This window comes from Buteo buteo, chromosome 4, assembly GCF_964188355.1.
Source record: "Buteo buteo chromosome 4, bButBut1.hap1.1, whole genome shotgun sequence".
NCBI classification, from domain to species: Eukaryota; Metazoa; Chordata; class Aves; order Accipitriformes; family Accipitridae; genus Buteo; species Buteo buteo.
In genome coordinates this window covers 23800891-23815842 of record NC_134174.1, presented here as the reverse complement: position 1 = coordinate 23815842, position 14952 = coordinate 23800891, and the positions used below count along the sequence as shown (strand labels likewise).

At 35.9% G+C, this 14952-nt stretch overlaps 1 protein-coding gene across 1 annotated transcript in view; it reads right to left on the bottom strand.

The window, feature by feature from the left end:
* The window catches only part of POT1 (protection of telomeres 1), an 80510-nt gene that overhangs the window by 44574 nt on the left and 20984 nt on the right, over positions 1–14952 (bottom strand). The window contains exons 6-8 of the mRNA XM_075024973.1: positions 14387–14434; positions 13055–13169; positions 228–358 (exon numbers count right to left, since the gene is read on the bottom strand). Of these exons, the coding sequence (XP_074881074.1) occupies positions 228–358; positions 13055–13169; positions 14387–14434 (294 nt within the window). The remainder of the gene's footprint in view (positions 1–227; positions 359–13054; positions 13170–14386; positions 14435–14952) is intronic.

The following is a 14952-nucleotide window of genomic DNA, read 5'->3' as shown; positions in this document are numbered from 1 at the left end:
TTTTTAAAGAGAGATATCAGCTTAGTGCTCTGTTTTTGTTTAAAACATTTGATAGTTTATTTCCTCTTTTTGTCCATACAGTACCATAACCATAGCTGTTTTATCAATCAACTGCTTTATCCAATGTCTCTACATGTTAATTTCAGTACATGAAGAATTAAATTACTCCTACAGTCCTCTCACTGCAAAAGAGCAAGCACATAAACCACCCACATTGTAGTACATACCTTTATTCTATGAAATCGAACAATATCTCCAACTTTGTAAATTTTTGGTAGGGAATCTAGATTTCCATTAAAAAGAGTGCACGTTAACTTCACATTTGATGGATCCACAAGTGTTACAACTGAGCAATAATCTGTAAAATATAAAAGTGAATGAATAATAGGCATTATGGAGTCATTTATACACAGATATTAAACTTGGGATGAAAAACCATATGGCCAATTTTTTTCTGCTATGATGTGTATAACTCTTCCAAAGTCTATTTAGTTACAGCAGCATAACAACTGAAGCGTGGCCCATCTTGCTGATAATTAGCCCAAATAACTGAAAATGAAATGGGTGATTAAGCACAGGTCTGTGTGCCAGGAACACACAAAACTTTTTCTTCCGTCTGCAACAGGCATGCTATTTTTTTCAGGTTTCAATTACTTCCTCTATAAAATGGGGGCCATATGTACAATCTTGTACAATCCTTTTCTAAGATTTATTTTTGCACTGTCTTCTGAAGAGGCAAAGAGTTCTACAAGTTCTAAAAGGAAATTAAAGCATAAACTACTTATCTTTCACTTCAACACAATATGCAAGATATATACTGCAAGGATACAGTCACACTGTGGTAGTTAGAAAATATAGTAAGAATCTGAAATGTGCCCTTTTGAAGTTAAACTTCATTAATGGAATTTTGCTTCTATTAATGACCTAAAAAGTAAATTCAAAACAAGACACAAATATGAGGGAGCAAACCACCCCAGAATAGACCAGTATTTGCAGATGACATAAATGAAACCTGTGTTTTCCACTTCAGCTTACAGAAGCATGTGTGCTCAGATACCTTACAAATGTAAAAATGGAGTGAGAGTAAACTTGCTCTTTCACAGCATGATAGCTGGTTAACCTGCCTGACAACTTTTCAAATACCCAATATCAACATGGTTGTACATTTAGAACCTCAAACATCCACACATCTTGTCCTAGTTGCTTTTAATCAAGATAGAGGGCTTCTGTTTTCTATACTTATTATGCTAGCATTTACTGACAATTAAAGTTCAAGGCTGAATTACAACTTTTTCAGCAGATCAGTAGAGCAATGACATCATAACCTATTATTTTTACCTTGATGACAACCTTGATAAATTTACGTACACAAAATTCTGGCTTTTAGAAAGAGTTAGCAAGATCATCAAGCAAAAAGCACAATTTTTAGCCATTAAATTAATAGTACTCAATGATTTATAATTTAAAATTTCTAAAGTTTGAACTCTTGCAATGGTGAACTCTCCGTTGGTTTTCCATTTGAGCACACCATTCTTAGATGTCAGAATGAGAAAGCACAAAACCAGTATTGGTAAGAGTAGCAAAAAATTTTAAACCAAATAGTTTTATACTTTTCCCCACTAGTATAACACTGATTTACTATTTCTCTTAGCATTTTTCTGTACTCTGAAAAGAGTGGATATATCTAAACTGTTTGCAATGTGCACAGTGCTTTCAGACTGGAATCATGAATTAAATGATTCTGCTATTATTCATTCTGACTAAAAAAGTATAAATCACTAGATGTGAATTACCCAAAATGCTTCAGCAACTCTCCAATCTTCTAATGCCATTGACTTTAACTCACATTTTTGCTTTCACAATCCAATTTTAAGAATGTAAGTTTTCATTGTAAAAGTTATTCACTGCATATAAAATGCAGACATACAGTCTAGAAGCAGGAACAGCTCCTCTATGTACAGAACCCATTTACTCCTGCTATAATCTCACTATTGTGGACCCCCATTTAACCCAAAAGTTCTTTGCCAATTTTTGCATTGCATTTTGGTAACAGCCAACAACAGAATCTCAACTCTGCAAAAAGAGAGCAGTTGTAATTCTTAGAAACAAAGTTGCATGAAGACTTACACCCATTCTCTTGAGGTACCAAGAATGGGGACACTGTTCAAGATATAAAACTCTCAAAGTAACAAGCAAAGACATGATCGTAATTCAGCAGGCATCGAGTCAAGAGTAAAGCAGCAAAATTATCAAACAACAAATAAACCTGTTTATTAATTGTATTGCTGATATTTGAACAAACTACAGAAACTGATTATATAAAACTGAAATTTGAAACAACTGACCAGAACCTTCTTGTTTGACAGTGTGAGCTTTCTCAACCAGTGAAATTAAACACTGGAAGTCTATAAATGAAGGTCAAGGTCGAAATGACTGTGGCTTGTGGGTAAGCCCATGCCACAGCAGATACGCCCACAGAAGGACTATGGCCCATGGAGGAACCCACATTGGAGCAGAGGACACCACTAAGAAGGAAGGTACAGTGGGGGAAGGAAGGAGAAAACAACAACAACAACAAAAACCCAGTAAGGAACAAGTAGCAGCAAAAAGAAACTGCTACCTACTACCTAGCCCAGTGTCCTGTGCCACCCTTTGGCCCATTAAGAGACGCAGCGTTAACCTGCAACAATAACAAGGGGAGTGGAGACTAGGAAGGGGGAAGGAGAGGTGTCTGAAGTGAAGCTGAGCCTGGGAAAGGTGAAGAAAAGGTGTTTTCCCTAAGCATTTAAATGTTTCTCTTCTTTGTTTCTCAATACTTGAAACAGTTATTAAATGTTTATGTTAATTGGCAATGAATTAAATTCCCCAAGACAAATCTGTTTTGCCCATGACAGACAACTTCTCAACTCTCAAAAATAAAACCCCAAACAAAAAGCAAAAAATCCAAACAAATCAAAAACCCCAAATTCCCTTAGCTATAATTCTACAAGGCAGTTAGTGATAATGACACTAAACCAGAGTTTACATGTCTGGGAACTAAACAAAGGTGTCATAGCACTAAAACAAAGTCAATAAAATCTCCATCATGCATTTTATAAACATACAGACACATAAATTGTTGCTAGACAGCTTTGAAAGAGAATACTATCGATCTACTAAAACTGACAGATTTGCCTTACATAAAAACTACAGGAAGGCAGTCAAAAGAAGACAATCGTCATACGTAAACTCTGTGAACAGATTCCCCCCCAAACATGAAGACAAATACATTAGACTGGATTAAAATCCATGCTTCTACGTGCAACTGTCTATGCCCTCAAGAGAAATATTCTGCTGTTTCCAGCAAACACAGCCTTAAATTTAACTATCATCTAAACTTAAAAGTTTAAATTCTTTAACGATTTGAGCAACTGAAGTGTTGAAAAGAAATCCAGTGATGGCTTACCACGAAAAATAAAACTACTTTTCCTACAGATATAAAACCCTATAGTATTTCTATAAAACCACCACTCTTCTTCCTCCCCAAGATTTTTACACAACCTCAATAATGATAAATTCTCATCTACTGCACTCAGAAGTTACTAAGCATCATTCTTTCGCACACTCCCACCAAAGGCACAAGGTCAAGTGTCATACAACACCTATTCTGACGTTCTATGCTAGGATAAGCAGACATGAATAAAGTCTAGTCAGTAGCTGACAAAACTGCAAGTATTTACTACTGTAATCCAAAGACGGATTGTTGTATTTCTTTGGGTATGAATTCTAGAGGTTAACTTAACAGCTCAGCTGCAAAGCAATGTGAGCAAAATGAGCAATTAAGAGGAAAAAACCATATGGTTCATAGAGTTACAATCCTTTCGGGATACAGGATGACATGTTACAGTGCAATGATATAATCCAATATATGAATCAAGAGTCAAATAACAAAAACATTCCACATTAAAATTGTGGTTAATCTTTGAGGCTGTGATTATATAACCTAGTCAGCTTCATGCATGTGCAGCTGCTTATTTAAGGGGGAAAAAGTTAACACACTCCCTCCATTTTCTGTGCAATTAGCATACTCAAAAGACTAATAATCATCCTACTCAAAGTAGTATAAAATATTATACTTACTTTATATAGTCGGGGAACACTTTCTACATAATATAGGTGCTCTGTCTGTGATTTTAGACTTCCATTCTTAACTATCACCTCAAAACATCACTTCTACAAAAAACCTTATTAAAATGGAGCTTTTCAAGAACAAAGCATGAAGACTGATTTTCTTTTAAAGAAATCCTCATCCAGCAAGTCCTTTTTGAAAGTAAAAAATAAAAAGCCACCTGTCTTTACTTCTCCAGCTGGAATGCGAAAATTGCTTTCTGCTTTCCATAGCTGCATTATAGTTCAGTGATTGAATCACTTTTCTGTACAAATCACAAGTCAAACTCTAAACAGAATTGCTGGATTTAAATAATGTCCCAGTGTTATAGGAAACAATATAATAAATGTGATTGCTCAAACTCTTGATTTTTCACAATATACTTTCCAATGAAGCAAAATCCCTCAGTTACCAAGCTAAAAAAATTAATGAAAGTTTACATATTGGAGTAAATTTTCCTTTACTAGATAAATTTACTCCACTGATTAACTTTTCTTAAAGAAGAGAAATTTTACCACTGGTAATTTTTACTTGTAATACTCTGGATTAAAAATATGACATAATGGACGCACAGTTCAGCAAATGTATATACTATAAAAGAAAGTTTTTAATTACAACCTAGATTGACTCAGTAAAAGCACTGGTTTTAGGCTGATACTACATAGAACTCCAAACTGCACCTTTTTTTTTTTTTTAACATATTTTATTATTACTATTATGAAGAGGTATTTCCACTCAGGCTTAACATCATGGGAGGGACCACCAGCAATGGACAGCTATCTGTAAGGATGCTTGTAACACCTCAGAATTGGTGTTCATGAAAACAAGCAGAGAGAAGTGACATCTGGTTTTAATGGAAGTATGGAGTGATGTATGTCTTACATGCTTCTTATATCCTTTCAGGCTAGTCCTTACTGTTCTTTAAAAAAATAAATTACTTTAACTTGTTACTTTTTTTTTTTTATTTCATCTCATAAAAACACCACAACTATTTGTCGAAGCAGCTTTTCAGAAAAGAAATTTATGCAACAAAAGGAATTCATTATTATTGCAAGGACTATATTATAATCAGTTAAATTCCAAGTCAAGATCAGTAGAAGATTACATTAACTACATGGAGAATGCTGATCTCCAAGATTCTAGGTCCTGACTTTAAATAGTTTGAAATATGAATGTTTTGTAGCCCTGTAACAGTCACTGAAAACCTAAAAGTTTCCTCCACTGTGATGACAGCTTAGGTTCATTCTTCAGGTTATAGCTTTCTTTTTATAAATGGCATAGCATTTCCACTCTTTTATGGACTGTTACATCAGTCATTAGCATGCTCAGAAAGTCATCGTCTTTCCACGGTGTACAGATATATATTAAAAAACCAACAAAAACCCCCAAACCCACAGCTTCACTTACATATTCATTTTTCAGTCATCATAAGAAAACCAGAATTACTACAAAAGCTTTCTAGATTAGTAGTTAGTGATGTCGTAGGAAGGCATTTAGTACTTAATGATTAAACATTTATTTTAGTTTTACTGAGGACTTCAGCAGTTCCTAACGAATATGCTTGTATAAATTCCTTTGGCAGAAAGCACCAATCTAATTACAAATCTCCTTTTGGGCAATCACATATGTATTCCTGACTAACATTTAAGTGGAAAACCCACTATCCTGAATCAAGAACTTTCCCCTGCAAAGAGATAAAAAGGTTTTTGGCAATGCTGTTGGCAATGAGGGCCTCTAATTAGAGGTTGCCTTCTGTTTCTTACATTTCAATACACACAAAAGAAGATTGTAACAGATTATTCTCTCTTCAAAACTACACCAAACATTAATACTGTTTTCAAGAATTACCGAGGCCATTCAATAGACAAGTGTCTTCGTACTAAAACCACACAGTTGAACTAGCTAATTTACCAAATATGTTCAACAAAACACAGGAAGAAAAATAATACAAAGGTACACAAACTCCTATGTGTGTGTGTATATGTATACATACATATAAACACAGATATCGCAGAAGCCCAAACCAAAACCTCTAAAAGAATCAAACTGAAGAAGTTTTATTACAGCTTGTTATTTCTAGCATGGCAATATGCTTAAGAGATACAAACATTCAGTAACTACCAGAAGCATCTGGCTAAACAGATGCTTTAATGCCATCATTTGTAAATTGTAGATCATAGTAACCGTCTTGAGATTTCTTTCTATTAACTATTTATTCAACTGTTTAATTTTTCATTTCCTTTTAAATTTTTTTAAACTTTTATTTATCTTCAGTATTAGAGGATAGGAAACGGCGATTATTTAAAAAAGAAACCCATACAGAAGGGAAAAGAACATTACTCCCACCTTTAGGCTTCAGAAATGAAATCACTATCTTTACCTCTACAACAGTTTTTATTCTGTTGTGCAAAATTTAAATACACCCTCAATATTTTGATTTGGAAAAAACAAAACGGAACACAATACTTTAAAGAACAGAACTACTGCAGACTTAACTCTGAGTCTGCTTCCTCCCAAATAGACCATCAGAAACCACAACAGCCTGTGATTGGTTTATTTTGCACTCTAAAGTTGGTTTGCTATTACTTACTAAAAATTGACTTTTAATTGAAGTTGCCCACATGCTATAGTTTAAAGTAATGTTTTTTCAGCTACATAGTTTTAAACAAATTCTGGACTAGGAACGTTGATGAACTTGGCTCAAGATCAAATAAAAATTGAAAACAAAAATAAAACTTAGGGCTTCAAAATACCTTTAAGAATCTGATTTATGGTTCTTTTTAGGCATGAAGAATTGCTGACCTGGAACTGTTCAAGGTTTTTAGAAGTGTACTTTCTGAAAATGCTACCCTTTATTAATTTTGATTCTAAGAAATATTTTGTAAAAATAAAATAGTTACCCTCCACATGCGTGTCTAGGTAGGCTAAAAAAAGATTTCAATTCAACACATAACATATGAATATACTGCATATATATCTAAGAGAACAAGCTAGGTGGAGGTTTCCCCAGGAAAACAGGACATTGCTCTTATGCCTTATTGTTAACCAGCAGCAAGGATTCTTCTTGCCATAATTCCTCCCTGCACTATGGAAAACACTGACTAATATCTGCAGGAAAAAAAGAGAAATACTTGGGGAAGCAGTAGCATCACATTGTAATGTCCCAAAACTTTCATGGTCAAGCACATAATCTCTGTAATTGGACACTACAAAGACAGAGGCTCTTTTTCTTTTATATTTACTGTTTTTTACTCAGGCTAAATACTTGAGATGTCCTTGGGCTTAAGGGAGGGGAGAGAGAAGAGAAACATCTTTGTTAAAAAATTTAAAATTTCTAAGACTCTTAAGCTATTCAGGAAAGAAAGCTAGAATATATTTTTGAACACTTCCAACAGACCTTCCAGCAGACAGAAAACCCATCTGCCTGTTGTACCAAGCAGGACCTGAAGTACTTCCCTGAACAGTTTTCACAACACACAGAATTTTCATGTATAGGCATTCCAAACTACACACCCTGAGCTGAGGCATGCTCAGTTAAAACAACTTTCTCTGGAATAAATAATAATTTATGATAGTACTGAAAACCCACTTCATTCATCAGTGTTTTAACATTCATCTAATGCAGTAATCAAAATGATGAACATTTAATTATAGATTATATAAACTGACAAGGCTAAATTAGGTACCAATTGCTTTCAGTGCAAACACAGTGCAAAGCTTCAGCCTTAAGCTTTAACATATGTAAGAATGAGCTGTATCTCATATCTAGGAGCCTATCTATATAGTGAATAAAGACCCATATGGATTAAATACAGTGGCTCCACTACCCATGCTTGCGGCAGGTACCAGCTTAAAGCTATATGATTCTATTAACACAGTGTCAGAAAGAGAATGTATTAGTGCAGGATTGTGCCAGATCTAACGCAACTACAGAATTTTCTGACAAGAGCCATTTCATGCCCTGGCAATTCAGAGCAATCATTGAGCATTTTGCACCCTCTCAAGCAGACATAACTCTGGGTTGTGTAAAAAAACCCAAATCCCAACATTGAAATATTTAACTGAGTAGTGAATATTTTTACACTAAAACCCAAATCAATTAAAACTGTTCCAGAGATTTTAATGATAAAGTAGCAAGTGAATCACAACTATCTTCATAAATAAGAAACTTTTCAAACTGTGTTCCTGATCTCCACTGATATTGTTGGGTTTGTTGGGTTTTTTTATATTTCCAACTGAAAATATATAGGGAAGATACATTAGAAAGTTATTAATGACATCTAGGCAAGGACTCATTAAGTGAATCATCATTTTCCCTACTAAATTTCTACTATTTATGAAATTGAAGTGATTAACTTGACAAATAACTCAGTTGCAAAAATCTGTCCTAGTTGTTTCAGAGATGTATTACCTTGAAAGTCAGTGCATTAAACTTTATTGTTTTTACATATCTGGAAAGAATGTCTGTCTTAGACAAACACTGATTGCTGGAAATTAAGTATGATGTTCAAATTCCCTAGGTGCCCAAAGTCTTGTTAAAGCAGCTGGACAAATGACAAATCAAGAACTGGCCTTTCATGAGTTACTCAAACAATAAAAGTAGTACTTCCTACATTTGATTCATTTCCTTCTTACCCTTTTTGTTGTCATCAACGTGAACAAAGGAAATAAAACCTTTAAAAGATTTATGGGGGTTTGTTTTGCTTGTTTCTTTGCTTTTAAGCCTGGGTTTTAAACCTACATTAGTTTTCAAGAGGAAAGTACCTCCATTCACCACCGGCAATATCTTGAATTATTACAGATAAAGCTAATCTTTTCAGTTCCTTATAAACACAGCTAAGAAATCTATTACAATTGCTGGCTGAGAATATCAGCAAGAGCCTGACTTTTCAAATAAATATATATATATGTACTATACAGATATTGTAAGACTGATAGCTTTTGACGAGGTCTAGCATGAGCAAGCAATCACCAGACACCACCACAAAATGAAGAGTTTGAGAAGCTCACTACAGTGACAGACAGATGTTGTTTGGCAGCCTGTGAAGTCCAAATAGAGTAAATCAATATTGAAATAATTTAGCAATCTTTTACATTAAAAACAAAATACTGTTCTCTGCTCTGTACAGGTCTAGATTATACTTGCACCTTTACAATGAAGTCTTTTACAGATTGTAGTGGCACATCAAGCAGGAAAGAATATCAGTGATGAGATCTCCCACCCAAAGGAAGAGTTTTGTAAACTTTTTAATTTGGTCCTTCCATTTGGGAAACCATAAAGACTATGTGTTATTATTGTTCTTCCTTTTAAGTTAAAGAGATTTTTCATTCTCCTGAGATTCTTATCTTCAAAGGAAACTTGTTTCTCAAGGTCCCTTCTCCAGATTTATCCTCATTTTATTATAACCCAAAGAACAGGAAAGTCTGAAAAACCTGGAGAGTTCCAGCATGTGTGCTGGGTTGACCTTGGCTGGCTACCAGGCACTCACCCCGCCACTCTCTCACTCCCCCTCCTCAACAGGGCAGGGGAGAAAACAAGGTGGAAAAGCTCATGGATTGAGATAAAAGACAAGGAGATCACTTACCAGTTACCATCATGGGCAAAACAGACTCAACTTGGGGAAGATTAATTTAATCTATTGACAATAAAATTAGGGTAGGATGGTGAGAAACAAAGACTAAACCACCTGTCCCCCCTGCTCCTTCTTCCCAGGCTCAACTTCACTTCTTCATTCCCAACATCTCTACCTTCCCTCTTCTTCCCTCGAGCAGCGCAGGGGGATGGGGAATGGGGGGCTGTGGTCAGTTCATAACAGCTCCTCTTCTCTCCTGCTCCTTCCTTGCCACACTTTTTTCCTGCTGCAGCGTAGGTCCTTCCATGGGCTGCAGTCCTTTGAGATAATCCTGCTCAAGTGTGAGTCCTCCATGGGCTGCAGTGTAGATCAACCTGCTCCACCACAGTCTCTCCACAGGCTGCAGGGGAATCTCTGCTCCGGCGCCTGGAGCACCTCCTCCCCCTCCTTCTCTGACCGTGGTGTCGCAGGGCTGTTTCTCACACTTTTTCCCCCTCACTCCTCACTGCCGTGCAGCATTTTGCCCTTTCTTAAATACGTTTTCACTCCGTGCCCCGGGGTGGGCGGGTTGGAGCTGGCTGGAACCGGCTGTGTCCGGCACGGGGCAGCCCCGGCCTCTCCTCACACAGGCCGCCCGCCCCGCAGCCCCCGCTGCCAGCGCCTGGGCACCCGCGCCCAGCACAGCTTGATTTCCCATTTTCGATCCTTTTTTATGCCTGGCAGCCCCAAATCTTCTCCTTAAGCCCCCAGCAACCTAACACCACCCATTCACTACTATCTGGGAATCTATCTCCAACCTTTGAAGAGCTCCTTCTGGAGTCTTTCTCTGAATTAATACTTTTTAAATATTAACTGTAGCTAAATGACACAACAGTTCCATAAGTATTCAGCTCTAGGGGCAGAATAATTTTTATTACTGTTACTTCTAAGCTAGCAGTATAACTTGATTTGCTATACACACAGCAACCACGCACACACTTAATTTAGTATTTTATGAATGTTTGCATTTCTAATTAGATGCCAGAACATTTTTCTGTTTCTAGTCTAAATGCATTGAGTTCCTGCAGATACTTTCACTTACTATTATTCCTCATCTACATCTAGGAGTATCCGTTGTGTTGTAACATTCATAATGTAAAAGAATTGGAATTTGTACTTCTCCACTCTTACTGGGGTACAGTATTATCAAAACCCAATTATCTTCTGAAATAACAGTGACATCCAACTTTTCCACAGCTTTCTCTAACAACTACCACTTGCTTTTTCCTATATAAAACAACATTTAATCTTAAAGATTTGCAATTCATTGTTTAGCAAAATAACTTTAGAGTATCAATGACTATGTAGAATATGATAATATACATTTTAATTTAGTCTCAAGAGGAAAAAAAACCCCAAACACGCACTATATTTGCTATAAAACCAGATGGACCATTACTGGCTCAGTTCCCAACTTAATGACTATATCTATTTTTAAATGTTAACATTTGAATTAGATTATCCCATATTCTTCAGACTTATTTTTTTGTTTATGTTTCAGAGTTCTTTTGAGGAATGGTACTGCCTTTACAACATTGAGTAAGAACATAGAGCAGAAAGGTTTTCTAGGAGCAAGTCTTGTCACCTGCTATAATAAACACCAATGGGAATACGTTGTGACAACTAACTGCACGGGAAGCACAGAACTGCTCTCCTGCAGGCACCAGGTCACTGAGCCCTAGTGCTGCGGATCCCTTGTTTCTTCTGTTGACACGGTCAAGAGTATGTAAAAATGCTGCTGAATTCCCAAAAGCCGTCCATTAGCTTGTAGACTCAGTTAATCTAATATGTTCTTGAAAAATTCTACACCTTGCTCTGCATAACTTAACTATGACTGCTGAGTGGGATGGTGGCTGCCTTTAGTACAGCTGACACTTGGTGTGTGATAGCCCAGAGAACAGCACACACATCTTCTCTTTTTCCGTGGGCAAGCATTAGACCACACTTTAGCGACAAGTACAGTGAAGCCACACTTCAGCTACAAGCGAGAGCAAAAATTTCCTGTCAATAGGGTCTTTCATACCAGTATGTCTATCTAGAAGAATACTACATGCACCAAATGGAAGTAACTAAGCATGCCCACAATACAGATTATATCAGTATGGTTCAGTTGAACATACCGAAACTAGCATACACACATTTGCACAGACGTCCCAGATGTTCCTCCCACTCATACACTCTAAACTGATTCGAACAGAGGCTGAAGATTGCTTGGTCTTCAAAAAGTGAACCCATTAGTTGAACCTTAGTTGGACTTGGAGTTTTTTTGGCTGTACCACCATGTTTGCACAGCTTTCAGCTATTTCACTTATGTTTCAAGCTACCTAACTGTAAACAAACCTCATTCTGGAAGCCATGGTACTGCGGGTATAGCACTGTGCTCTCACAAAGGCATTTACTGCCTTGTCTTGAGTGCATCACCATCAGACTGCTGCTGGCAGTTTTTGAACGAGTAAGATCACACAGATCCGTTTGCAAAAGGTTTTGCTGACAAGCCACTAACTCTTGTTTCTGATTTAATGCTCACTTCTTAAATTTCTGTATTTAGAAACCAAAAAACATGGCTATTGACATTATTCAGGAAACTTGCATGCATAATTAAGACCACAAAAATCAGTCACCATCATAATCTTTTCCTTTTTGTTCGATTAAGAATACATTTAGAAGGGGAAAAAAACCCCAAACTTTAAAATGCACAGTAAATTTATAGTAAGCAGAAAATACTTTTATTAAGTCTGAATCAGAGAAGAAATTCTACTTAATCAAATTCAGCAGGAGCATCACCTAGCTGTATACTTACTGAGCGCCTAGTGAAATGGTACAATCTTCTAGCAAAACTAGCACAATCAGTAAGTGTGTTCACCTCACAGACAGAAAAAATGATTCAGTTGTTGCACACTTTCTACAAGTAACAAATATGCTGTCACCACATTTATAGTGTATCACAACACTTATTGTCAAAATCTCAAGGAAGAATTGCACGCAGGTACACAACAACCCTTTCCCACAAGGACAGGTGCAGGGCTTTTGTACTTTTTTTTTTTTTTTTTTGTACAGGTCCTTCTTGTTTTGTACTGATAGTATTAGCTTGATAAATACTTTCTTCATTTGCTATCTCCACCAGTCTGCCTAAACCAACTCTGATACCCCTTACCTATTTGTTGTTTTGTTTCCTTGATGTTAGCTGAGAACCATGGTCAAAGGACCACCTGATTTTGTTGTTCTCATTGATTTTTAACAAACATAGTAAGAACAGTTCTGTTTGGAAGAGGAATCTCTTGAATAAAGTACATACCAGTTCCTTTGCTTACATATGGAGGCTTGAAGAATTTCACAATGCCATACAAATTCACTACAGTTCCATCTTTAAGATGATTCAGAGGAGTATACACATATTTTGGTGCAACAGACTGGAAAGGCATGATAAAATTAGGGAACAAAAGAAAAATTATTCAAACATTCACCCAGAATTTTGTCTTTTAACACCATCCACCCTCAGATATGCTTTATTTCATCTTAAAAAAAAAAGTTACCTATTTCTTTCTGTCTTATTCACTTTAGACTCTAAAGCTAAATATATATACATATATTCACAGGCAATAAAGTCCACAAGACTTATTTCCATTTTTTTTTTTGTGATTGCATCTTCCTTACGATAAACTAACCAGCCAGTTCAAGTAAGTTTCAATACATGAAATAGGTGAATAAAAGTCATTATAATAAAGAATGATGCAAAGTAATTTTTTTACTGATTGATTTTAACATGTCCATCCAAAGGGCTTTTGAAAGCACATACATAAATAACTTTGTAATTCTTATTGGCAGTGTCACTGCACAGAATCTCTGTCTTTGGGGGGGGGGGGGGGGGGGGGGGGCGTACCTCTCAGCCATTGTGTAAGTCTTCCTATTAAAATACCACACTTGTTGAAGTATTAGAGGAATGAAGGACTACCTTCTACTGTTTAAGGACTACTCTCATCTTAAGGTTACATTCTAGGCTGATTAGTCTCTTTTAAAGAATACAAGTTCTGCCAAACTGACTGAAAACTGTGGTTTTCAATTGCTATATCAGGAAAAAAAAATGAAAGTCTTCATAAAATTAACATGAAGCCAAGCTGTATCATCTTTGGTACTAAATCTTTAACCTTATGATAAAGAACAATAAAATTTCATACCAATTTCTATGCCTTTAATATACTGTTTCCTGTAGACTTTTAATTTAGATGCATAAAGGCTTATTCCAAACAGTCAGCAAAAGAAATCTTAAGACCAGTACATGAAGTCTGATTCTAAATCAAAGGAAGATTCATATTTCCATTTTTTTAAAGCACAAGCATACAACCTTCTTTAGAACAACATTTACCTTTCTAGTTCATATTTCCCAAACCAACATGCAGCCTATTTTGAGATCAAGACGGAAACTATATGGCAAGTATAGAAAAAGTACTACTTTTTAATATTTTATCCTGTTTTGCGGGAGCATTATTTGCAAAACTAAAAGCTAAACAAATGACTGCGGGGATGAGAGTATGGAAGTAAAATAAACAGGAAAGAAAAAGAATTCCACACATTCTTATTTACATGCAGTTGGTCTCACATGGTTTAAAAACATCCCAAACAAACTCACCAAAGATGCAGTTTCTGGAGCAGCAGTTGTTCTTGGTTTAGCATAAATCTGAGGACACAAAAACATAGCAAACTTTCTGATTACAAAATCAAAGGCACTGCAAATATAACAACATTTGATAATTCTAAAGCAAACATAACTCTATAAGCAAATACAAAACAGCACTATAGACACTTTAGCTATGTGAATCACCTCTACAGAAAAAAATAAAATCATATTTACTCCAATTACACTCAGACAAAAGCTACTTCAAATAACACACACATTTTCTAAAGTAGAAATGCACTTAGTTGAATGTAAGTCAGGTCACATTAGTAGAGTCAGCATTTGAAAGTCAAAGGCCACAAATTTAAAACTGTACTTGCTTAACAGAGAACTTAAATGGGTTTAGGTTTTGTACATGTTAATGCTTAGAGCAGATCTACTTTCAGTGACTCATTACTCTCCTTTGGTGTAAAAAAAAAAAAAAAAATTTAAAAAAAAAAAAGTCAAGGCAAATTCACCAGAATGGGATAAATTCTATTTAAAGGTAGTTCCTAAGCTTTTATAGCCATACTTACCAAGCC